Here is a 24,729-nt window from a genome sequence, read left to right on the forward strand (position 1 = left end):
ACTGTATCCATTAATTTCAGATTATTTGATCCACTATATATATATATATATATATATATATATATATGTATATATATATATATATATATATATATATATATACATACATATACATATATGTATATTGTTGTTTATAAACGGCGTTGCTATGGCTACACGAAACTTTATGTCTGTGGAGTCTATTCTGGGTCCACGTTACAATATCCGGATCACGTGATGCAATGAATCAGCAATGCGATTCGTCGTTACCAATGTAATGAAACAAAAACCCTTTAACATCACCTACACCAACTTTAAAGGTCTTCTTATTGACTTTCAGAGTGACCAATCACAGACCCGAGGTGTGACATCATGCAGAGGCTAACTCTATTTTAGAGTTGTTTCTATGTAAATGAACCGAAACAACATTCATCACTGTTAGCTAACGTCACACACACACACACACACACATGCGCACACACACACACACACACCAACAGGAAAGAGCATTAAATTCTACAAACACACACACACATACAAGAGATGATTGAATAAAAGGTAAACCAGTGTGTGTGTGTGTAAAGCCCATTGGCAAACAGGGAGGTTGAAACAGTCAAATCAGGTAATCAGCGAGTGCAGCCATGTGGCAAGAAAGGAGATTGGCACACACACACACACACACACACACACACACACACACACACACTCTATCAGTCGGTCTGTTATCAGATTTATTAAAAGAAATAACTCCTCTCTGTTTTTGCTGGTTGGTTGTGTTGACGTCTGTGTGTCTGTGTGTCTGTGTGTCCGTCGGCCAACAACAAAAACAAAAGTCTCAGTTTAAAGTGAATCTGTCTGTTCCTAACAGAGACGTCACATTTCATGAGGTCGCTGACGGAGACAGCCCCCCCCCCCCCGCCAATCAACAGAAGTTCAAATCCAAAATCTGAAATAAAGCTGACGTCTGATGCAGAGGTTCAGTTTGAGTTTGAAGGCTTATGAACAGGTGAATTAAACATTTGCAGCTGTGAAGAGGTTTCACATCTTTCATCTTCAGTTGTAATGAACTCTTAAATAATGCGTTCATCTACAGAAATGTGATGAAAATGTGGTTGTTGCAGCAGCACACAGACAGAAATAAATCCAGAAACACAGAGTAGAAGACATAAATAATAAGAGGTATTGACCTAAACTAAAATAAAATAGAGTAAAAATAGGAGACAATCCAAAAAGTAAAGCGACAGAAGAGGTTAAAGTCGAGTCTGGTTCAACTTCTGTGCAGATGATCTTCTGTTTTATCCATTTAACTCAAACAGCGCCCCCCTGAGACCGAACCATGAGTCCAAACCTGCAGTTCCTCTGATGTCCACTAGAGTGAGTCCCCACAGACCTCCATGTTCACACGTAGACATCAACATGTTTACAGCCTGTCTGGACTCTGGAGATCATTTAAACATGTTTATACAACTCACCTGTGTACATGTTATTACGGTTACACATCATTAAGGGGGCGGGGCCTCTCTGACTGACAGGATGTCTGTGAGGTTTCACTACAGTCTGAGTTAGATCCATGCAGGTCCCCAGGAGGAGCACTGCACTTTGAAGCTAATTTTCATAGTGGTCAAAAGTGGAATTACACCATCTGGAGTACATCACCTAACACCACTGGACCCGAAAAAGCTTTTTTCCGTTGACCTACATTGTGAAAGAGATACCTGTTAATCACTTTTTTTTTTTTTTTTGACACCACAGCTCATAAGACATGACTTCTTTCACTATCAGGATTTGATGCATTCAGTTTGATAACATTTGGAAAGTCTGAGGGGTTATTGAATTATTTTATCCCTATTCAGCTGAGTGGAGAGCTGAACAGGAAGTTGGCTGCACTCGGCCGCGCTCGGCCATACTTTGCTGCTGTTAGCCTCTGGAATCAGAGCATTTTTGCTTCATGCACCACTGAGCAGCTTTCATAGGAATGAATGGAGCTCCACCTCCAACGCTGTACCAGGTTTGTTAACACATCCCTGGATCCACCCCTCACTCCTCCACAGCTCCACGCTCTCCTCCAAATATGGTCACTTTTGGCTCCAAAAAACCAAAATGGTGACGGCTGATATGCCGAACTCGAGGCTTCAAAATGGCAGTTCAATTAACCAGCGGGTGACATCACAGTGGTTATGTCCATTATTTTTACAGTCTGTGGTTTAACTGAAGGTCAGTGTTGATTGGCAGTGGGCGGGGCCAAGATGTGATTTAGAGGTTTTGTTCCTCCCATCAGACTGAACCGGTCGTGGACTCGTCTCTGTCACTGTTTTCGTCATCATGACAGATTCTGATTTGTAATATCTGATTTATTTTGTTATCATATTATCATTATTATTGTCAAAATTGTGATTATTATTATTATCATTATTATTACTAATAATAATGATAATAATAACAATGAAATAATAATAATTTACATTAATGATGTGGCGTTTATTGAGGTTAATTTTTTTGCTGCGGAGGCAGAATCTGTGTGTGTGTGTGTGTGTGTGTGTGTGTGTCTCTTCAGAGAATAATTGGTTTCCTCCTCAGCGATGACATCCCCACCTCCAGCTCTATCGCCGTGGTAACCTTGTTAATGTGTGTGTGTGTGAGAGGTGCTTGTCATCTCGCTGCGTAACAATGAAACACTTGTAATAATAATAAGGCTTTCATTTGTCACTATAAACACAGTGTGTGTGTGTGTGTGTGTGTGTGTGTGTGTGTGTGTGTGGGTGTGTGTGTGTGTGTGTGAATAAATCTCCTCTCATGCTGCGACACACTTGAACGTCGTTCTGCATAAACGAGCAGATTAAAGACGATCGCAGGCTGAACGTACTTCACAGAAATGACTTCCTCTCAGTGTGTGTGTGGGTGTGTGTGTGTGTGTGTGACAGTCTGTTAGTGAACGGTGTGTTTAAGAACGGTTGTAAATCAGAATTCAAGACATTAGTGATCCAAGTTTTTTTTTTTTTTATCTGTAACCTGTAAAAAATAAAACTAAAAAATATAAGTAGTTAATAAAAGAAAAGAGACAAACAGGGAGTAAGGGGAGCACCTCAGCACAGAGCTGTGGACATAAAAGTCTGCGTGCTCCGCCTCCTTCAGACAGGAAACAGCTCTGAGGTAACCAGCACAGATGTAATGGGGTTTCTTCATGTGACTCTCACATTTCTGTCTACGGAGTCACCAATAAGGAGTGTTGATGGAGGAGTCACCACCAGCTGATGGAGGCTGAGGGAGGCTGTGGAAGCGGGCAGCAGCTCCATGAGGCCCTGATCTGGTGGTGGTAATATGGAGCCTGACGCTGCACGATATCTGTCACTTGGTTCCTGGAGACCAGAATCAGAGTTTTATCATCGGAGGTGGGCGGAGCCACAGGTTCTGGAGAAGAGGCTGCAGCTTGAGAGGTAGCAGTGGGCGGAGTAGAGGCTGCATGAGTGTGCGGAGCTCCGACTCAGTGATGGTCTCTCAGTGTGACAGGTGGATGAAGTGATGGAGAGGCAGAGGAGTGGATGGATGGATGAACAGACAGATGGAGGAGGGAATAGATGGGTGGAGGAGTGGAGTGGTGGAGGATTGAGGGGGCGGGGTTAATTGAAGAAGTTTGTAATGAAAAGCAGCAGATTAACTGAGAGAGTGTTTAATTAAGATAAAGACTAAATGAAGCATTGTTCTGTCAACGGCTGATTACACACACACACACACACACACACACACACACATACACACAAATTCTTGTACTTCTATCTTTGTGAGGACCCTCACTGACACAGTGTGTTCCTAACTTGAACCGTCACACCTTCACATCAGACCTGCTGAACCTGAGTCTGACCTGAACTAAAGACCGACCAAGGCGTCCTCTGTCTGTGTCTAAAATACGTTTTATGGTCTTCATGATGTATTGAGTACGAACACTCTGAGACACAGACACTGTAACTCACACACACACACACACACACACACACAGAGCTGTTTGTTTGGCAGCATTTTAACACTAACGGCTCATTGAAGTGAAGTGGTTCAGTGTTAAAGAGGCTCAGAGTGTGTTTGTGTGTATGTGTGTGTGTGTGCTCTGTGAAGTGTAACTGAGCTCTGATTAGAATAAACACTGTTTAATACTGTCAGCCCTGTCAGGTCAACACACTCTCTCTCTCTCTCTCTCTCTCTCACACACACACACACACACACACTCAATGGTTTAAATTTGGAGCACAAACACTGTAGTAAATGTGATAAATACGTTGTGTGTATCACAGACTGTAAAATAAAGTTGGACAAACATAAGTGAAGCTGAAACATGTGATAGCCCCCTGGTGGCTGGCGGCAGTACAGGTCATAAGCCCCGCCCCCTACATGTTGTTGGGTGGGACATGGTCCAAACTAAAAACTCACAGAACGTGTCTGTGGTTTCAGGTGGTTGTTGTCTCACTGATGTTTGTTCCAGTGTTTGTGTATCTGATCAGTTTGCTTTTAATTAGTTATCTGATGTAATGAACAGGTTGTGACATCATGATTGACAGCTGTGTGTGCCAGTCAGTGTGCTCATGATCGATGGCACTGTTATGGATTGGTTGGACAGGTGGTTGGGCAGGAACTCATCACTGTGGAGATCACTACTGTGCAGATTCTGGCTCCACATGATGTCACCAGTCCAAGATGGCGGCAGCTCTATTCAGATATTTTGGCTTCATTTTAATTCAGGTCCAGACACACCTGACTGACTTCAGAGAATCAGCAGCAACAAAAGCCCCCTGCTGTGTCCCTGTGTCACCTCATGTCCCTGTGTCACCTCATGTCACTGTCACCTCATGTCCCTGTGTCACCTCATGTCACTGTCACCTCATGTCCCTGTGTCACCTCATGTCGCTGTGTCACCTCATGTCGCTGTGTTACCTCATGTCACTGTGTTACCTCATGTCGCTGTGTCACCTCATGTCGCTGTGTCACCTCATGTCGCTGTGTCACCTCATGTCGCTGTGTTACCTCATGTCACTGTGTTACCTCATGTCGCTGTGTCACCTCATGTCACTGTGTCACCTCATGTCACTGTGTTACCTCATGTCGCTGTGTCACCTCATGTCGCTGTGTCACCTCATGTCCCTGTGTCACCTCATGTCGCTGTGTCACCTCATGTCGCTGTGTTACCTCATGTCACTGTGTCACCTCATGTCGCTGTGTCACCTCATGTCGCTGTGTCACCTCATGTCCCTGTGTCACCTCATGCCACGGTGTCACCTCATGTCGCTGTGTCACCTCATGTCCCTGTGTCACCTCATGTCGCTGTGTCTAAGCCAGAAACCTTCACCTGAACACACCACAGAGACTCCAGCCAACAGCCAATCAGCTTGTCCGTTCTGCTCCTGCTGAGAGGAAATAACTCTCCACAACAGCAGATGGCGGTCTTCTGTATTCATCATTGAGAAAGGGAAACAGGAAGAGGGTCTTGGTGCTAGTTAGCCAGTTAGCACATTAACAATACAATCAGAGCATATTTACCGTGCACCGGTGAACAGTAACACAAACCATCAGGTAATGTTTCTGCTAAGAGAAAAATAATCTGACCTCATGGAACAAGTTGGTTTTGGACTTTAGCTCCTCCTTTCCTCACTGACGCTTCTCTGCTCCTCACCTGAGCTCAGCTGACAGTCAGAGGGAGGTCATTCACCGACAGATTCAATACGATGAATCAGACAAAATAAACAAGCCAACGAGGGCCGACAGTGCGGAAGACATCGCACAGATTAGAGTGACAGATGGTCACCAACGGCCCAACTTTGACCGATGGCCAACTGTCAGCTTGTTGTGTCAGGATCTTACAGTGGGAGAAAGTGGAGACGTGTCGTCCATCTTTATATGCAGTCTGTCCTTCCCCTGGAGGAGATTGGACAGCAGCTCAGAACTCAGCTGCTGTAAGAAAAATTCAGTCAACACAAAGCTCGGCCCCGTCGTCCATCAGCAACACTGGGTCCAATCTGTGTAACAGCAGCAACAGAAAGTTTGCTGATGATGGTGAGGACTCGTGAGGACTCGTGTTGGTGGAGGGGGTTGTCTTGGATATTTTGGTTTGTTGTTGCACAGTGGGAGGAAGTGGACACACGTCGTCCATCTTTATTTACAGTCTATGGCATCCACACAGTGTTTCCTGTGAGGACACAAACAGAGTGAACACATGAAACATCTCATCAGTGGAGATCATTTCCACTGTCGCTGTCATCAATCCTGTTTTAACTTCCTGTGTGAACCTCCTCCTATTCCTGTTTCAGGAGGTGCTGTTGAAGAGAGCAGCTGACCTGGTGGAGGCGCTCTACGGGATGCCTCATAACAACCAGGTAATGTTCACACCTGTCCACACCTGTACACATCTGTCCACACCTGCCCACACTTGTCCACACCTGTCCACACCTGTCCAGACCTGTACACATCTGTCCAGACCTGTACACATCTGTCCAGACCTGTACACATCTGTCCACACCTGTTCACACCTGTAGACATCTGTCCACACCTGCCCACACCTGTACACAACTGCCCACACCTGCCCACACCTGTACACATCTGTCCACACCTGCCCACACCTGTACACACCTGTCCACACCTGTACACATCTGTCCACACCTGCCCACACCTGTACACACCTGCCCACACCTGTCCATACCTGTACACATCTGTCCACGCCTGTCCATACCTGTTCACATCTGTCCACACCTGCCCACACCTGTACACACCTGTCCACACCTGTAGACATCTGTCCACACCTGCCCACACCTGTCCACACCTGTCCATACCTGTACACATCTGTCCACACCTGTCCATACCTGTCCACACCTGTCCACACCTGTAGACATCTGTCCACACCTGCCCACACCTGTACACATCTGTCCACATCTGTCCATCCTTCGGCTTCTTTCAGTTGGAGCTTCAGTGACTTTACCCTCAGGAGGTTGAAGGAGTTTCTGTTGTTGATTCTGTAGTAAAGATGAAGCTCAGCAAGCAGGACGTCCCTCCTCCTCCTCCTCCTGCTGCTGCTGCTGCTGCTGCTGCAGGTTTATGACTCAGAACCTCCTGAAACACCCAAACACTTTATATTCACTCCGTCCTTCCGACACGCTTCTCAACACACCAGTTAATCACCACACACACACACACACCACACACACACACACACACACCGTCAGGTCCATTGAAGTGAAGCAGTAACCTTGAACAGAGAACGCAGGTTGTAAACGAATGTAAATCCAACTGTAATAATAATAATAACTGCATCAGTGTGTGTGTGTGTTTAAGGTCACATGTTGTCTTTGCGCGCACGTGTGTGTGAGTGTGTGTGTGTATGTATGTGTGTGACAACATGAAACAAACTTGTGTATTTAATGTGAGACAGAGTCTTCATGTGAAAATGATAAAAATAATAAGCTGAAATCAGAATGAACTTCACTTCCAGACGTCACTGAATCCTGACAGCAACACACACATTCACTGTCAGCCTGAAACCATTCATTCATTCATTTTGTGTAACCCCTTATCCTGTTAGGGGTCATGGGGGGGGACTGGAGCCTATCCCAGCTGACACTGTACGAGAGACAGGGTTCACCCTGGACAGGTCACCAGACTATCACAGGGCTGACACATAGAGACAGACAACCATTCACACTCACATTCACACCTACAATTTAGAGTCACCAATTAACCTGCATGTCTTTGGACTGTGGGAGGAAACTGGAGCACCTGGAGGAAACCCACGCTGACATGGGAAGAACATGTTGAAGCACCTGGAGGAAACCGACGTCAACACAGGGAGAACATGCAAACTCCACACAGAAGGACCCCACCACCCTGGGTTCAAACCAGGAACCCTCTTACTGTGAGGCAACAGTGCTAACCACTGCACCACTGTGCCGCCCCAGTCTGTAACCTCTGAGATCATTTTGAAATTTTTAACACCCCAGGCAGACGAGGATGCCTTTATATTTGTTTTTTTTTAGTTCAACGTCACAAACACACCTGAAAACTGGTTAGTAAACAATAGAAAGCAGCATCAAGGCCAGTAATAAAAATTTACACTGGTTACTCTTTGTCTCTTACTGATTCAGTCTTTAAACTCGGTGCAGATTGATTTGGATCAACGTTTGAGCACTGCTTGGATGGAAACGGACAGTATTTTGTGGAGGCGTGTCATCCCGTCTCGCTAACAAAGAGGTTAAACTTATTGCGTTCAAGTGGATGTTGTGTTTCCATCACTGCTGATCAGAGCTGGAGCTGAATACCTGAATATCGCAGAGTCATGTGACCCAGGTGTGAATGCTGATTGAAGTCTTTCCTACTACATTAAAAAGCCAGATGTTAGCAGATTTGGTCAAAGGGCTAAAGAGCACACATCTGCAGATCAAAGTGACTCTGGACATTCAGAGTTTCAACCAATCAGATCGATGACATATGTGACATAGTGTTACCTCTGTGTGATACAGTGGTTGTGTTTTAGAACACCAGAAAGAAAACAACAGTCATGTCTAACAGACATGTCTAATAAATATTATCACTCTACATACATTAGTAAAGTTAAAAAGTACTTGAAGTAAATACTTTGATGTCTCTCCTGCAGGAGATTATCCTGAAGCGTGCAGCCGACATCGCCGAAGCTCTCTACAGCGTTCCCAGGAACCACAACCAGATCCCGTCGCTAGGCAACACCGCCTCCCATGGCATGATGGGAGTTAACTCCTTCAGTGGGCAGCTGGCCGTCAACGTCTCTGACACAACGCAAGGTAGGACCTGCAGGATGAGTACTATGAGTACTGTCGACAGGTTACTGCAGTATTGTTAAACCTGCCATCATGTCCTTCTCCTACAGTTGGCTACAGTCGTAACACCAGCAGCGTGTCGCCACGGGGATACGTACCGAGCTCCACCCCCCAACAGAGTAACTATGGCAACACTGTCAGCAACAGCATGAACGGCTATGGCAACACTGGCATGCCAAACTTAGGAGTGGCAACATCTCCGGGCTTCCTTAATGGCTCGTCTGCCAACTCTCCCTACGGCAGTAAGTATCAAGGTAAATACTACATCTGTTACTACAACTACTACAAATACTACTGTTACTACTGCTGCTGCTGCTGCTGCTGTCCCTACTGCTACATAACACACTGAGTATCAAGGTAAATATTACACCTGTTACTACTGCTACTGTTACTATCATCCCCGGCTTCCCTAAATGGCTCATCTGCCAAATCTCCCAACGGCAATAAGTATCAAGGTAAATACTCATTACTACTACTGCTGTTACTGCTCAAACACAGTTAGTGATGACATTGTGACTAGTTACAGTTACAGTAATACTTTACTGAACAGTACTGTCTCAGTCTTATCATTTCATGATTTACTACAGTACCAGAGCATTTATTGAGCCCACACTGGAACTAGTTTAAGAGTCACTGGGATGAACTGGTTAAAGTGAAAAACTTTTTGTTCTTACTGAAGAAACATCAGATTTTAGTGAGAGAATGTTCCTGCTCTCCAGAGGATGTTCTCGACTCCTGTTCACTTCTTTTTAGAACAGTCTTCAGGTCAAGATGTCTGCTGGTGTCTGAGGTGTGTCCACTGGGTGAAGACCAGTTTGTGAACTGGTTGAACAGAAAAGAATCTCAGGTCCATTTCCTGAATTTAAACTTTAGTTTCAAAGCCAACACGATAAGACATCCTAAAATTGGTCAGACAAATGTGAGGATCTACAATTCAAAACTGACACTTGTTGACATGTTGTGAACTGGTTGAACTGGTTTCTGACCAGTCTCCTGTCTCTTGTGTTCCAGTAGTTCCATCCAGTCCGACCATGGCCGTATCGAACTGTAACTCCTCTCACGGAGTCTTCTCCTTCTCAGCCGCTGTAAAACAGAAGAGCGCCTTTGCTCCCGTTGTTAGGCCGCCGGCTTCACCTCCTCCACCCAACTGCTCCGGCAACAACTCCAACGGGCTGCAAGGTGACACCACAACTCCTCCTGCTCCTCCTACTCCTCATTAATTTTCATACCTCTTCATACCTCCTCCTCCCATTAGTCAGAAATCTGATCTCCTCAGTCATGATCTTTTCTTATTCTCCTGTCTTTAGAACCAGAGATTCTTGTTATTATTTTTTGGATGATATTTAATAGAAATGGATTCAGTTCTGTTCCTTCTCCTTGAAATGGTTTTCATACATAAGTTTGGTGTGTTTTCGTTCTGTATTTTTAGTCTGTTCAGGTGTAAATCAACAATGTGTTAAATCTGGAGTTCCTCAGGGCTCCATGTATGGTCCCCTGTTGTTTCATTTCACACAGGTAGTTTATTTGTCGTCACTGAAACTTCACATCCTCCATCCTTAATTTTTATACTTGTCACTGAATTTCATGTTCAGATTCTAACCGACAACATGTCCGTCCATCTCTGAACATTGTCTGACTTCCTATCTGTGTCCCTCAGCTGTGAGCTCATTGGTTCCTACTGAAGATCTTTAAAAACACAGATCTATAGTTTGATTGTTAATTTCCTCAGACAGCTGCTCACTGTACTTTTTATCAAACAAACAGGAAATAGTGACTTTGTTGGGGACTGTTTTCAGTGGTGGATTAATGCTGTGGTGAGGGATTGTGTCAACAGGACTGGCCCATTCTCAGTCCCAGTGCTCTGTCAGTGATTTTATCATCAGTTCGATTCCCGCTCTGAAGAGGCAGTGTAAAACTGAAGGTTTATTAAAAACATGGGGGTCAGTAAAAACAGAAACAGCCTGATGTAAACGATTTAAACAATTTGAATCTTTACTGACACAGTGAAAGATTAACAGTCATGTTTGCTTAAAGAAGTTTAAAAGATTCACCACAGCTTCAGTTTCATCAGCTCGGCTTTCCTTTACACACCAACACTGAATACACACACATGATACATACACACCGACCCACACACACACACACACACACACACACACACACACACACACACACACACACGCATATTATACACACACACAGGGTGGGTAACCTGAGTAGTGTTAGTATTGCATGCAGAGTGACAGGCCAATCCATGTTTTATTCACTACAACCCACAGATACATCCTCCAAACACACACACACACACATCACACACACACACACCGACACACACACACATTACACACACACACACATTAAACACACACTGTGGCAGTCAGTGTGATGTCAGTGTTTCTGACAGAGAGGTTTGTCGAGTGTTAAATATTCATGCTGCTCTCCGCCTTCGCCGAGGCAGAAAGGCCACAGAGTGTGTGTGTGTGTGTGTGTGTGTGTGTGTGTGTGCGTGTGTGTGTGTGTGGATCCATTTGCAGGCCGTACACCATCATCGCAGATGAATAAATAGTTTGAATGTTATTAATAGTTGCAGCTGCAGTTGGTACGACAGAAAAATAAACTCAGTATGGAGACATGTTTACCTTCACACTAACACAACACTAACACAACAGGAACACACTGTAACACAACAGCAACATAACACTAACAAAACACTAACACAACACTTACACAATAGGAACACAACAGGAACACACCACTAACACAACAGGAGCACAACACTAACACAACAGGAGCACAACACTAACAAAACACTAACACAACACTTACACAATAGGAACACAACAGGAACACACCACTAACACAACAGAAGCACAACAGGAACACAACTGTAACACAACACTAGCACAACACTAACACAACAGGAACACAACTGTAATACAACACTAACACAACACTAACACCCAGGGATGGACAGTCCTGTTCATGAAGGATCCAGAGTGGTTGAACCAGGGACAGACAGTCCTGATCGTGAAGGATCCAGAGTGGATGACCCAGAGACAGACAGTCCTGATCATGAAGAATCCAGAGTGGTTGACCCAGTGATGGACAGTCCTGATCATGAAGAATCCAGAGTGGTTGGCCTCAGGGACGGACAGTCGTGATTGTGAAGGATCCAGAGTGGATGACCCAGGGACAGACTGTCCTGATCATGAGGGCTCCAGAGTGTATGACCCAGGGATTGACAGTCCTGATCATGAAGGATCCAGAGTGGATGACCCAGGGACAGACTGTCCTGATCATGAGGGCTCCAGAGTGTATGACCCAGGGACGGACAGTCCTCAATCATGAAGGATCCAGAGTGGATGACCCAGAGACAGACAGTCCTGATCATGAGGGATCCAGAGTGGTTGACCCAGGGAAGGACAGTCCTGATCATGAAGAATCCAGAGTGGTTGACCCAGGGATGGACAGTCCTGATCGTGAAGGATCCAGAGTCGATGACCCAGAGACAGACAGTCCTGATCATGAGGGATCCAGAGTGGTTGACCCAGGGAAGGACAGTCCTGATCATGAAGAATCCAGAGTGTATGACCCAGGGATTGACAGTCCTGATCATGAAGGATCCAGAGTGGATGACCCAGGGACAGACTGTCCTGATCATGAGGGCTCCAGAGTGTATGACCCAGGGACGGACAGTCCTCAATCATGAAGGATCCAGAGTGGATGACCCAGAGACAGACAGTCCTGATCATGAGGGATCCAGAGTGGTTGACCCAGGGACGGACAGTCCTGATCATGAAGAATCCAGAGTGGTTGGCCTCAGGGATGGACAGTCCCGATCATGAAGAATCCAGAGTCGATGACCCAGGGACGGACAGTCCTGATCATGAAGGATCCAGAGTGGATGACGCAGGGATGGACAGTCCTGACCATGAGGGATCCTAGAATGGTGCAGTTTGTTCCAACTACCAGCCAATAACCTTCCTCTGTACAACATGGAAGCTCTTGTCAGGCATCATAGTGGCTGAGATAAATGGGCACATGGCCCAATACATGAGCAAGGCCCAGGGAGGAATGGGTAGTAGCACCAGCTACTGGTCAACAGAGCAGTCAACCAAAACTGCAAGACCAGGCAGACCAATCTGTGCACATCGACTACAAGAAAGCCCACAACTTAATGCCACACACATGGATACTGGACTGTTTGGAAATGTCCAACATCAACAGGACATTAAGAGCCTTTATGAAGAACTCATTGGGTCTGTGGAAAACAACTCTGGAGACCAACTCAAGGACAGCTGCACAAGTCACCATCAAGTGCAGCATATGCCAAGATGATGCACTGTCCCCGCTACTGTTCTGCATGAGCCTGAACCCTCTCAGCCAACTCATCACAAAGAGTAGCTATGGATACCGGGTCAACCATCAGTCACCTCCTCTACATGGGGACCGCACACTAAGTCCAACACCCTGAGACTGAACACTAAGTCCAACACCCTGTAGACTGTACACTAAGTCCAACACCCTGTAGACTGTACACTAAGAGGAACGAGGGGGGCTGGTGAGTGATTGGTGACCGTCAGAGCCACTGTGAAGGACCAAACACCCAAGATCCAGGAACACATCAGGAAGATGGCCCCCAAAGATGAGCTGCTGAGTGAATTCCTCAGGCAGCAGAGGAGGAGGATGAGCCATCATTACGGCATGTACCACTGACAGACTAAAGAAGAAATCCTAGCAGTCTCTGGAAAAGGCTGGACAGACAGACAGGCAGACAGACAGACAGACAGACAGACAGACAGACAGACAGGAACAGGCACTCAGTACCAGATCAATAGAAGCAGGGGTCTACCACAGCAGACAGGACCCCAGGTGATCCTGAGACAGTTCAGACCATAACAGCAGGATGTAAGATGGAGGCAGGAAGAGCGTGCATGGAATACCACCACCAAGTGGCTGACACATTGTCCAGGAACATGTGCACTGATTATTGGCCAGAAGTCCCAAGGTCACAGTGGAAGACACCTCCTAAGGTGATGGAGAATGAGTGAGCTGAGATCCTGTGGGACAAACTGGTGATGGCGAACCAAGCGGACATCGTGTTGATGGACAAACAACAGAAGAAGGAAGTGGTGATTGATAACAGCAACATCAGGAAGAAGGAGAAACACCAAGGGCTGAAAGAGGAGCTAGAAAAGATGTGAGGAGTAAAGGTGGTCATTGGAGGAGTGGGAGCACTGGAAGAACTAGGGCCACTGGGAGCACTGAGGGCTGTGACCCCCAAACTGCGATAGTGGCTCCAGCAAATTCAGGTCCAACATCTGTGCTCTCTGTCCAGAGGAGTCCTAGGAACAGACAAGATACTGAACCCTCAGACTCCCAGGATTCTGGTACAGGACTCGAGCTTCAGAAGGACACACCACCATCCCCATGGGGGAGGAGTCTGTCTGTCCATCTGTCTGTCTGTCTCTGTCACTGTCTGTCTGTCTGTCTGTCTCTGTGTTAATGACTAAACAAGTGAAGTGTCATTTTACAGTCTCGTGGTTTCACTAAATTAAAAACTCAAACTCGGTGTGTGTGTGTGTGTGTGTGTGTATGTAATGAGCTGGTAAATTAAACTGCGTGCTGCTACATGCATTTTGTCGTTAGCAGGAAGCTAATGAGGAATGACATCACACTGTGTGTGTGTGTGTGTGTGTGTGTGTGTGAGACTTGCTTTTATTTTTTATATCAGAGGTTTTGTGGGACAGTCAGAGGGGGGAGGAGGGGGAGACAGATGAGGTGAAGGGACAGGTAACAGGAAGTGAGTTTGTCAGCAGGTGAAGTCATTCAGTCTCTCTGACCTCCATCCAGGACAAACGTCCATAAATCAGCTGAGACAGCTTTACTACAACTTACTGTTGTATCACTGATGCTACAACTGATGTTACTGATGCTACTGATGCTACAACTACAACATTACTACTGCAACATGTATCCTTATTGCTAGTACAATTACCTCTGCTACTACTGCAGGAGAGACATTTAGTGACACAGACATGACCTTTTTGTCCAGAGTGTCTGTTCTGCTGTAGCTGCTGCTGTACTTTGAGTCCTATTTACCGGCTCTGTCTTTGTGTCTCTGTGTCCACAGCCATGTCTGGCCTCGTCGTCCCTCCGATGTAAAACATCTCTCCTCCTCGGTCCTCATCTCTCCTCCCCCCTCAGCCACGAGCACCAATCACCTCAGAGGAGGCAGGGCCTCAGGCAGCAGCTGACCAGTCAGGACAGAGTATCGATGCTGTCTGTCACAGATAAAAACAGAAACTGTCGTCTCTGAGTGGACGGAGTCTCCGGTCTTTTCTCTGGTGCTCTCAGCTCTCTGTAATTATTCTCATGTTGTACTCTGTGTTTGGGGGGTGGGGTCTGTTTGTGTAAAACTGTGATGTCACACCTGTGACATGACATCATTTTCTCTACTTGTGATGTAATTCTGGGAGACGGATCCAGGCCTTGTGGACATAAAAGACAGAACTGCCCTCATACCTGATTGGTCACCTGCTCAGGACGTGGACACCTGGACATCATCAGGACACTGAAGTCGGGACGTATGTCTCAGTGAGGGAGGACAGACAGGACACGTCCTCCTCATGCTGCCTGTGATTGGTCCTCACGTTTAAAAACAGATCAGGATGTTCGCAGAGGAAAGAAATTTACAGCAAGGAAACAAGGAAGAAGGAAACTTCCATTCACAAATAACAGAAGCAAGGTAGTTAGGAAGCAAGGAAGAAGGATGCCTCCAGCCAGGGAACAAGGGAAGAGGAGGTTTCCTACTTAGGAAGCAAGGAAGGAGGAAAAATTGTAGTTAAGGAGCAAGAGAGGGGAGGGCTAGGACAGAGGAGGCTTCCAGGGATGGACCAAGGGAGGAGGAAACTTCCTAGTTAGGTAGCAAGGAAAAAGGAAACTTTGTAGTCTGTCGGCAGGGATGAGGAGGCTTCCAGGTAGGGATCAAGGTGTCCAGCTAGGGAGCAGAAAAGATGTAAGCTTCCTTGTTAGGAAGGAAGGACCACTGCTACCTAGGAGGCAAGATGAAGGAAGCTTAGGGAAGGAGGAATAAGAAGTGTTCCTATGTCGGAACCCAGGAAGAATGAGCTTGGTCCTGATTGGCTTCCCTCACTGACCAATCATTGAAATCAGGTTTAAGGTCGCGTCTCCATGGATACGCATATTTATCAAAACTGATATTTTCCTCCACGTTTTGGCATCTCGTCTTCAAACAGGTTCAGGTCATGAAAACAGAGACTAATGCTTTGTTCACACCCAATGTGAAACAAATTTCCGCATCACGTTACTCACATGAATACAGTGTCATGTAAAAGTTTGGTCTAAACTTCATTTCCTGTGAGTAGATGTAATAGTAGATGAACTGATCTCCAAAAGTCATGAAGTTAAAGATGAAACATTTCATTAATATTTTAATCAAGATTAAACTTTTTAATTTCATCTTTTACAGTTTCACAATAACAAAAAATGAAAAGGCCAAAGCCAAAGTTTGAGCCCCCTGCATGGTCAGTGCTCAGTAGCGCCCACAGATGTTTAATGATGTTTAGGTTGGGGGACTGTGAGGGGCGTGGCCAAACCTTCAGCTGGCTCCTCTTGAGGTCGTCCATTGTGGATTTGGAGGTGTGTTACGGATCATTGTCCTCTCTTCATCTTCAGCTGTTTTACAGATGCTGTGATGTCTGGAATTTAACTGAATCCATTCTTCCCTCTACCTGTGAAATGTTCCCCGTGTCACTGGAGCATCATCCATCCACCCCCGTCTGTAACAGGTGGACAGGTGTCCCTTTGTCTCATCCATCCACCTCCTCCGTAACAAGTGGACAGGTGTCCCTTTGTCTCATCCATCCACCTCCTCTGTAACAGGTGGACAGGTGTCCCTTGGTCTCACTGTGTCCAGAAAGTGTCCTCAGGACTTGTTTCCAAAAAGCATCAGGCTTGTCTCGATGTTCCTTCACAAACTTGTGAGTCTGAATTTAGTGGTGAGGACACAGGAAAGGTTTTCTTGTGATGACTCTTCCATGAAGGTCATACCTGTCCAGGTGTGTCTGCACAGTAAAACAGTGCACCACCACTCTTCCTTTCTAACAATCCTACGAGCAGCTCTCTCACAAAGTTTTCAGCTTGACCTCCACAGTTCCTGTTAACTGCCATTTCTTAATGACATGACCAACCGAGGAAACAGCTCCCTGAAAACACTTTGCTATCTTCTTCTAGTCTTCATCAGGTCTTTTAGTTTTCAGAGTGCTAGGCAGCTCTTTGTTTTCACTCTAAAATTGTAGAAAACAAAAATAAAACACTGATCTTTAATATGTTGAAAAGCATGTTTCATCTTTAACTTCATGTCTGTTGGAGATCAGTTCATCTGAAACTCGCTGAACTACTCACAGTAAACAACATTTTACCAGGGGGCCCAAACTCTAACATGACACTGTGCGGCAGCTGGAGTGTATTCTTGGAGTATTTTGAAACATTCACAGTTGTGATAACTAAGAGCAGAAGGCAGCTAACGCTTGACAGCTGGGATCAGGTGAGTTGAACAGGGAAAACATGGAGTCTGCATGTTCTCAGCAGTGACCCTGTACCGACGTTGGGTCGTTGAGCTTCACATGTCCACAGAAAGTTTGTCCTCCATCAGGAGAAACTCGACCAGATCTCAGCTCTGATTGGCTTCGTGACACAGCGTCAAGAGACTTTATCACTCGAGATGAAAAATTTCAACTCGAACAAATATGCCAACAGTGCAAATATTTTGTCTTCGTCTTTGTTTACACTTGTTATCATCGTCATATCAGTTTCTCCGCAGCAGCTTGGGCTGTGTTGCCGACCACACGTTTTAAACAAAAGCTGTGCAGATGGAGAAAATATCAGTTTTTAGAATATCTTTATACGAGTATCCAGGACCTGAATGTCTAAAACCTGCAGCTGGTTTACCTCTGCTGCTGTCGGCCAATCAGAGTCCACTATTGTGACGACTTTGTCTTCAGCCGTCAAACATCATGAACAACGTCACAGATCTGAAACCTGAATAATTTGAGCCTGTGACCTCTGAAACGCGGTGAAAAGAATAATGAATGAAACGTACTGACCCCGCCCGTTCCTCCTTAAGCCCCACCCCTGCCTGTCTGTGTTTTACTATGATTTTTATCTTGTTTTCTTTTTTATGCTCGCACTGTAAAAACGAATCCTGCATCCTGATAGGCTACTGTGACTCTCCGTCTACTTGTTCAGAGTTGTCTTTTTTTATTCTAGCTCCTCCTCCTCCTCCTCCCAAAGCCCCGCCCCGAGCACTTAAGCCCCGCCCTGCACACCAGAGCCCCGCCCCTGTGTTTTGTGTGTGGGTTTTGTGTAGCTGGCTGAATATTTATACGTCACTGTGGTTGATCACGTCACTGAGGGAACTCTTTTGTACCATACAGATTATAAATATTGTATTTATATGATCTCAGATTGTTTTTGTAGAGATGGATGTCGAGTCATGTCGTCTTCATGTGTGTGTGTATGTGGTGCCACACTGAAAAACAAACCATTGTTTTGTATCAAAAAACAAAGTGAACGTTAATGTCGTCACACATTTATAGCGCTGTCAATCAAAGCTGATGATCCAATCAGCTCCACTCGTTTGGTTTTTGTTGTTTGAATGTAACTCTTGTTTGAAGGACTGTTGGCTGTACTGAAACCATTTCCTCACAGTGAATAAAGTCAGCAGGCCACGCCCACTCTGACTCCGATGCTTCTTTCAAACCTCAAACTCATTTTACTGAGCAACAACAGAGTGCAGCTCACATTATATACACATTTATAAAAACAGAGAACCTGGTTTGACTTCAGATCTTCAGGTTCCTTATCTGAACTCCTGAAACTTAAGATCACGAGTCAGACTGACTGAACGAGTTCTTTACTGACACTACGGAGTCACTTTACCTTCTACAGACTGAAATCAGACAAACCAACACTTTATATTCACATCTGCAGTGTCACTGTAACACAGGATCCAGGACCCGGTCCTTTAAAAGTCCAGGTCTTGGATCCTTAAAGAACCAGGTCCCAGTCCAAGTCTCAGTCTTTTGAGGGTCCTTGACTCTGTTAAGCACCGGTCCTGGACTCTTAAAGGACGAGGATGTCATCTTCTGAGGGTTTAGGTCCAGGTCCTTTCGGAGTCCAGATCTTGAGGCCCGTTTCCATCGCAGGAACTTCGGGGTAATTTTACGGGGCCGGGGCCGTTGGTGCGTGTCTCCACCGCAGGAACCACCCCCGAAGGACAGAGTTCCGGAACTTTTACAGGGGCTAAACAAGTCCCTGCCTCGGAGTAGGTACTCAGAATGGCCCCGAAAGACTCCTGGCTGGGGCTTGGGGATTACTTGGTGCTGATTGGATATATTCAAGGAGGGATGTGACGACAACAGAAAGCAACAAAATAGCCGGCATTTTTAAAACTCATTTATTCAGTTTTGGGAAATCACGATGTCTAGAAAGCATCAGTGGCTGCAGCTGACAGGGACAGCTAAAAGCAGCAGCAAAGCTAACATCAGGATGTCATCTGTTAAAAGCCTCCCGTTGTCGGATACGACATGAAACTACTCCAGTTAGCTCAATCATGTTGTAACTAAGACATCCGCTGGAAAAAAAATATTTTTTTCACGGGCCATTTAGTGAGTTATTACAGACACCGCTATCGGCTAACAGCTAACGGCGTCCTTATGTCGCCCCAGTCAAAATGGTCGCGCAACCATTACGTCACATCCAGAGCCTGTAACTTTACAGGAACCTTCCTCGTACTCCGCTCTCTCAGTGGAGACACGGCGGTTGAGAGGGCTGGGCGAGAGGACATTCCTGTAGTAGTTCCTGCCCCCCAAATAGTACCAGGAACTTCTTCAGTGGAAACGGGCCTTTGGTCTTTTCGGGGCCAGGTCCTGAATTATGAGGCATTACAAGAACATTTGATATGAAGCATTTAAAACATTTTAAAAGACAAACAGCATAAAAACATTCATATGCAAATTCAAGAAAATGTCTTAAAACAGAGACACCAACAGAGAACAGACAACAGAGAACAGAAGACAGACAACAGACAACAGAGGACAGACAACAGTCTTGAAGCTTTAAAGGGGTCTGATCTCATGTGGCGGTTTGTTCCTCTCAGAGACCTCATGCTGCTTCTACACCTTTAGTTTGGGGATAGTCAGCATCCTGATGACCTGGTGACCTGATGACCTGAGAGTTTCAGGGGGGTTATATGGTAAAAGACAGTCAGGCCTGTATTTTTGTCTAATGAGAGCTTTATATACACTCAGTAAGTTCTGTGACACACTGAAGGTCAGTGAACACACCTGAGAACTGCTTTGATGTGTTCACTGTCCTGTGTCTTTGTTGGAACTCTGAGGTTTCTGAGAAGAGACCGTCAGAGTCATGTGAAGCTCCTGGTTTCTCTCAGCGCTGCCTCATTGTGAATCCTTTCCTCAGACTGTGCTGTTGATTTGTTAAAGTTGAAGTCAGAGATTTGTGACTTTGGGTTTGTGGACAAGCTCTGACTCCGAGCTCTGTCTGAGGCACGTTCAAGAACATCTGGTCACTTCTGTGTTCGGTTCTCTGCCAGAGTGAATCTTTGGTGACAGAAGAAGATAAACATGAGTGTCGTCTGCATAACTATGGTTTTTAGTTTGGTGTAGTGTAACCTAATGGGCGCGTGTCAGAGTTTCAAAAGTTCTGGGGAGAGATGATGATGATGATGATGATGATGATGATGATGATGATGATGATGATGATGATGACACCTTGACTCCAGACTGATGGGGGAAAACAGTACCTGAGAGATGAAGAGTTCCTCTGGCCGACTGGAGGTGAATTTTTACCAGAGAGGAAGAAGAACCTGATCCTGCTGACAGTCAGAGAAACGCTCCTGTCAGTTTCTGTCCTGAGACATTACTGTGAGCTTCCTTCAGGATACGAGGACATGAGGACACAAGGACACAAGGACATGAGGACAGGAAGCTCCAGCTGACAGTTTAACATTCAGACCTGAGTGACTTCCTGTAGTTAACAATGTACATGGTGTGTCTGTTATCAGCTGAGCTTCATATCTGCTCTTTTCTCTCAGTCTGTTTAAAAGTCCTGATTAAAATGTGTTTTTCTTGGTGCTGAGGACAGAAAACAGAAAGAAAAGGATTAATGAACTTTTATTAAACGGCTCGCTTCTCTCAGCGGACACAAAAGCACAAACAGGATTTGATTAAGATAAATCACTGATAACCTCAAACCTCATTATTACACGGACTTTTATTTATTTCTCTTTGATTTGTTATTTTCCCTCTGCACAATGAAGAACTCACAAAGATTCAACTCTTTATTAAACCTCTTTTTTATGTATTTATTCTCTCGTTCATTTACATTCAAGCGGACGTCTACGTCTCTGATCACTCTACACCTCAGCAGCCTGTGTCCGAGCTGTTCGATGTCGACGGAGGCTCAGCGATAGATCCAGTTTAAAGAGGAACTTCACACTGAAGCTGCAGAGTCACTATATTAAATTAATCCTGATTCATAACATCTGATAATTAAAGTTATTTTTTTATCTGTAGAAAATCTTCTGATTCTGTTTCCTACACTTTAAAACAGTTTGAGGTTTGAACGTAGAGGTCTCGAGGTCTCAACGAGTCTCTGAGATGAATAAACACAGTGCAGAGAGTTTGTTCTTATCGTCTGTGCTGAGGGAACGTACAGAGTGTTTCTGTCTTCAGCTGCTCATCTGTTGGATCTTCTGCAGGAGGACATAAAGTTTCTCTCGTTGGACATTTCAAAGCTCTGCTGCAGGATTTCTGTACACAGTCACCTGTCTGCTAATGTCAGGTCTTTGTGATGGTGTGGATTTATCCCTGTTTTATGTTTTCATAGTTCCCTTACAGCAGATATTAACATACTATATATATCATCAGGTGTTTCATATTTCTTGTTTTAGAGTTGTATATATTTTATGTTTGTTTTTTGTTGTCCATCTGTCTATCTGGACCAGGACACTGTTGTAAAAGAGATTTTTAATCTCAGGGATTTTTATCTGGTTAAATGAAGGTTAACTAAAATTAATGAAAATAAAGAAACAGAATAGAAAAACAGAAGAAAAAATTACAGTAGGAAATGTGACAAACAATAGACCCAGAAACACACAGAGATGTGTCTGATGTTAAAGTCAGCAGGACGGACAGAATGAACCTGAGAGCCGACTCAGCTCATCAAATACTGCTGCGCTGTCACTGACCTACACGTCTAAAAACTGACACCCCCTGGGTTCAGTGACTGTGTGTCAATTTCTGCTCGTTACATACTTTACGTTTTTTCAAAATAAAGTTCCATTATCACAGGAAATGTCCAGTTTCCTCTTGTTAAATATAAACAGTCTTTTCAAAGTAAACTCAAAGTGAAAGTCAGAAACTTTGTTTTTGGGTTGATTCCCTTCAGTTGAAGCAACAAAAACTCCTGGTTAGGTTAAAAAGGCTTAAATAAAGACAAATGTCATGTGACATCATGTGTCACTAGCATAACATGCTAGTAGGCCTACTAGCTGTTATATAATAACTGCACTGACTTTTGAATTGACACAGGAAATGAGCAGCAGACTCACAGACCTGCCGACTTCCCCTCTGGGAACTTTCTCACTGTATATACAACATTAATCACCTGCAGCGCCAACATATGACATCACTAGGTGTGTCTCATACCGCCATTAAAGGCCGCCTCTGTGACATCACTGCGGTCAGTCTGTCACATCCTCACTGTGACCTCGTCACATGTCCACGTTTGGTCATGGACTTTCCACGTCCACATATGACGTCCAAGGTACCCTGGGTGTGTTGGATGTTGACGTTCTGGGACGCCGTGTCAACTTCAGCCTGTTACATGCATTGTCTGTTTTCAAAATACACTTCTGTTTTCACAGGAAATGTACAGTTTGCATAAAGTCTCTTTCAAAATAAAAGCACTACGTCGGTACAACACCGGCAACTGATGTATTTTTGGGTCAGTTTACATCACACCACCTGGTTTTCATGTTTCTGTGTGAGCGCTCAGAGGTCAGGTGCATTGTGGGAGATGTGTGTGGTGTTTTGATCTTCCGCTGCTGTGGTTACAGTCACTGTAGTCCAGCTGTTGGCACGGCAACACACACTGACTTCCTGCTGGGGGCAGAGAGACCTTTGACCTCTGACAGAGAGAGAAAGAGAGTTAAAGGAGCGGTTCAACATGTCAGGACATTTTGTTTCTGTAAAGAGACGCTGGGGCTGCTACACACTGTTAATACACTCACAGAAAGACTGGTGTGTGTGTGTGTGTGTGTGTGTGTGTGTGTTAACAGACCATAATAATCACAGTCTCTCTTCTTCTGTCGCAGGATAACATGTGATTCTGTTTCTGTATCTGGGCAAGCCTTTCTTACACACACACACACACACACACACACACGCTCAGAGCTCGGGGGTCTCCCTGAGGACCTGATTGAGAGCAGTGAGCTCTGGTTGCCGTGGCAGCAGCAGTTCCCCTCCTCCATCAACACTCGTTTTCCTTTTTCACTCCTTGTGTCTCCTTTGTTGTCCTCAGTCTGTGTGTGTGTCTGTGTGTGTGTGTGTCTGTGTCTGTCTGTCTGTCTGTCTGTGTCTGTCTGTCTGTCTGTCTGTGTCTGTCTGTCTGTTTGTGTCTGTCTGTCTGTCTGTCTGTCTGTCTGTTTGTGTCTGTCTGTCTGTCTGTCTGTCTGTCTGTGTCTATCTGTGTCTGTCTGTGTGTCACAGGGTTCTATTTCAAAACTCCTCAAAAACTGGGAAAAACACAGGTGTAGTCAGAAAAATATTGTGATGGTGTTATTTATTATGGCGGCCTGTCAAAGTGCAGACAGTGATATTTACAACAAGTAAAAAAACATGAAAAAGAAATAGTCTTTATAAATTGTCAGAATGTCCAAAAAAGAGAGTTCTTCAATAACTCAAAACACCTTTTCAAAACACACAGGTTCCAGCACTCAGTCTGGAGGTGAAGCAGGTGTTCTTTCCTCTGTAAACCAAAGCAGCCTCCTTTAAAACAGTTGCCCCTCCCACTAGGCATATTATTCACATCAAAAACCACAATCGGCATATTGTGTAGCCAAAAACACAATTTACAGCTTTCTAAACTCAAAATAAACATAAAGCAAAAATACTCAGTATTTTCACAAATGTTCTCCTTTAACCCTCACAAGTTATTCACAGCAAAAGTTTAATTAACACTATGAAACGTCATAATACAGGTCACATGATCATCAAAGGCGCGAGAACAGACTTTTTAACAGAGCTAAATGTTACGCCCTGTTTCGCCAACCAAAACTCAGCCGGTAACGGCAGGATGAATATGCTACATACTCCGCGAGGTGAGTGACACAAGGATCGTGTGAGTGTATGCAGAACAACCAAGTGTGCACCCTTGGCTGTGCTACAACAACAGAGGGAAAGAGGGATAATCCGGAGGTTTTATTTCTAATAACTTGGTGAAGACGGAGAGGGAGCGTGGACTAGGAAATGAGTGAGAGCCAGTGTGCGTGTGCGTGTGTGCGCGCGCTGCCCACAGTCAGTGACAGAGCCGCTCCGTCACATCACCCTTCTCCTCCTGGAGGTTGGCGATGTGCAGGGCAGCTGCGTCACAGTTTCTCTGTCTGTCTTTATTTAATAATTAAATGACGATCTAATCAGTGTCCAATAATCTGTTTACAGTTACTCATCTGATCAATAAACTGATTGATGGTCTCAGTTTTTATCAGTTTACTCTTAATCTGGACCAGAGCTGTTAGACTGTCTGTTAATCTGCCTGTTAGCCTGTCTGATGTCATGTCTGTTAATCTGTCTGATGTCATGTCTGTTAATCTGTCTGTTAGCCT

At 45.0% G+C, this 24,729-nt stretch overlaps 1 protein-coding gene across 4 annotated transcripts in view; it reads left to right on the forward strand.

The window, feature by feature from the left end:
• Nucleotides 1-18,559, forward strand: part of LOC117246657 (transcription factor COE3-like) — a 58,624-nt gene extending 40,065 nt beyond the window's left edge. For 2 of the 4 annotated variants that reach the window (XM_033610543.2, XM_033610544.2), the window contains exons 12-16: nt 6,270-6,335; nt 8,603-8,765; nt 8,852-9,055; nt 9,813-9,980; nt 14,935-18,559. In XM_033610543.2, the coding sequence (XP_033466434.1) occupies nt 6,270-6,335; nt 8,603-8,765; nt 8,852-9,055; nt 9,813-9,980; nt 14,935-14,966 (633 nt within the window). In that variant the 3' untranslated portion in view covers nt 14,967-18,559. The remainder of the gene's footprint in view (nt 1-6,269; nt 6,336-8,602; nt 8,766-8,851; nt 9,056-9,812; nt 9,981-14,934) is intronic. The other 2 variants (XM_033610545.2, XM_033610547.2) reach the window with 1 other exon arrangement.
• Nucleotides 18,560-24,729: the final 6,170 nt, after the last annotated feature.

The sequence above is a fragment of the Epinephelus lanceolatus genome, chromosome 21 (genome assembly GCF_041903045.1).
Source record: "Epinephelus lanceolatus isolate andai-2023 chromosome 21, ASM4190304v1, whole genome shotgun sequence".
Lineage (NCBI taxonomy): Eukaryota > Metazoa > Chordata > Actinopteri > Perciformes > Serranidae > Epinephelus > Epinephelus lanceolatus.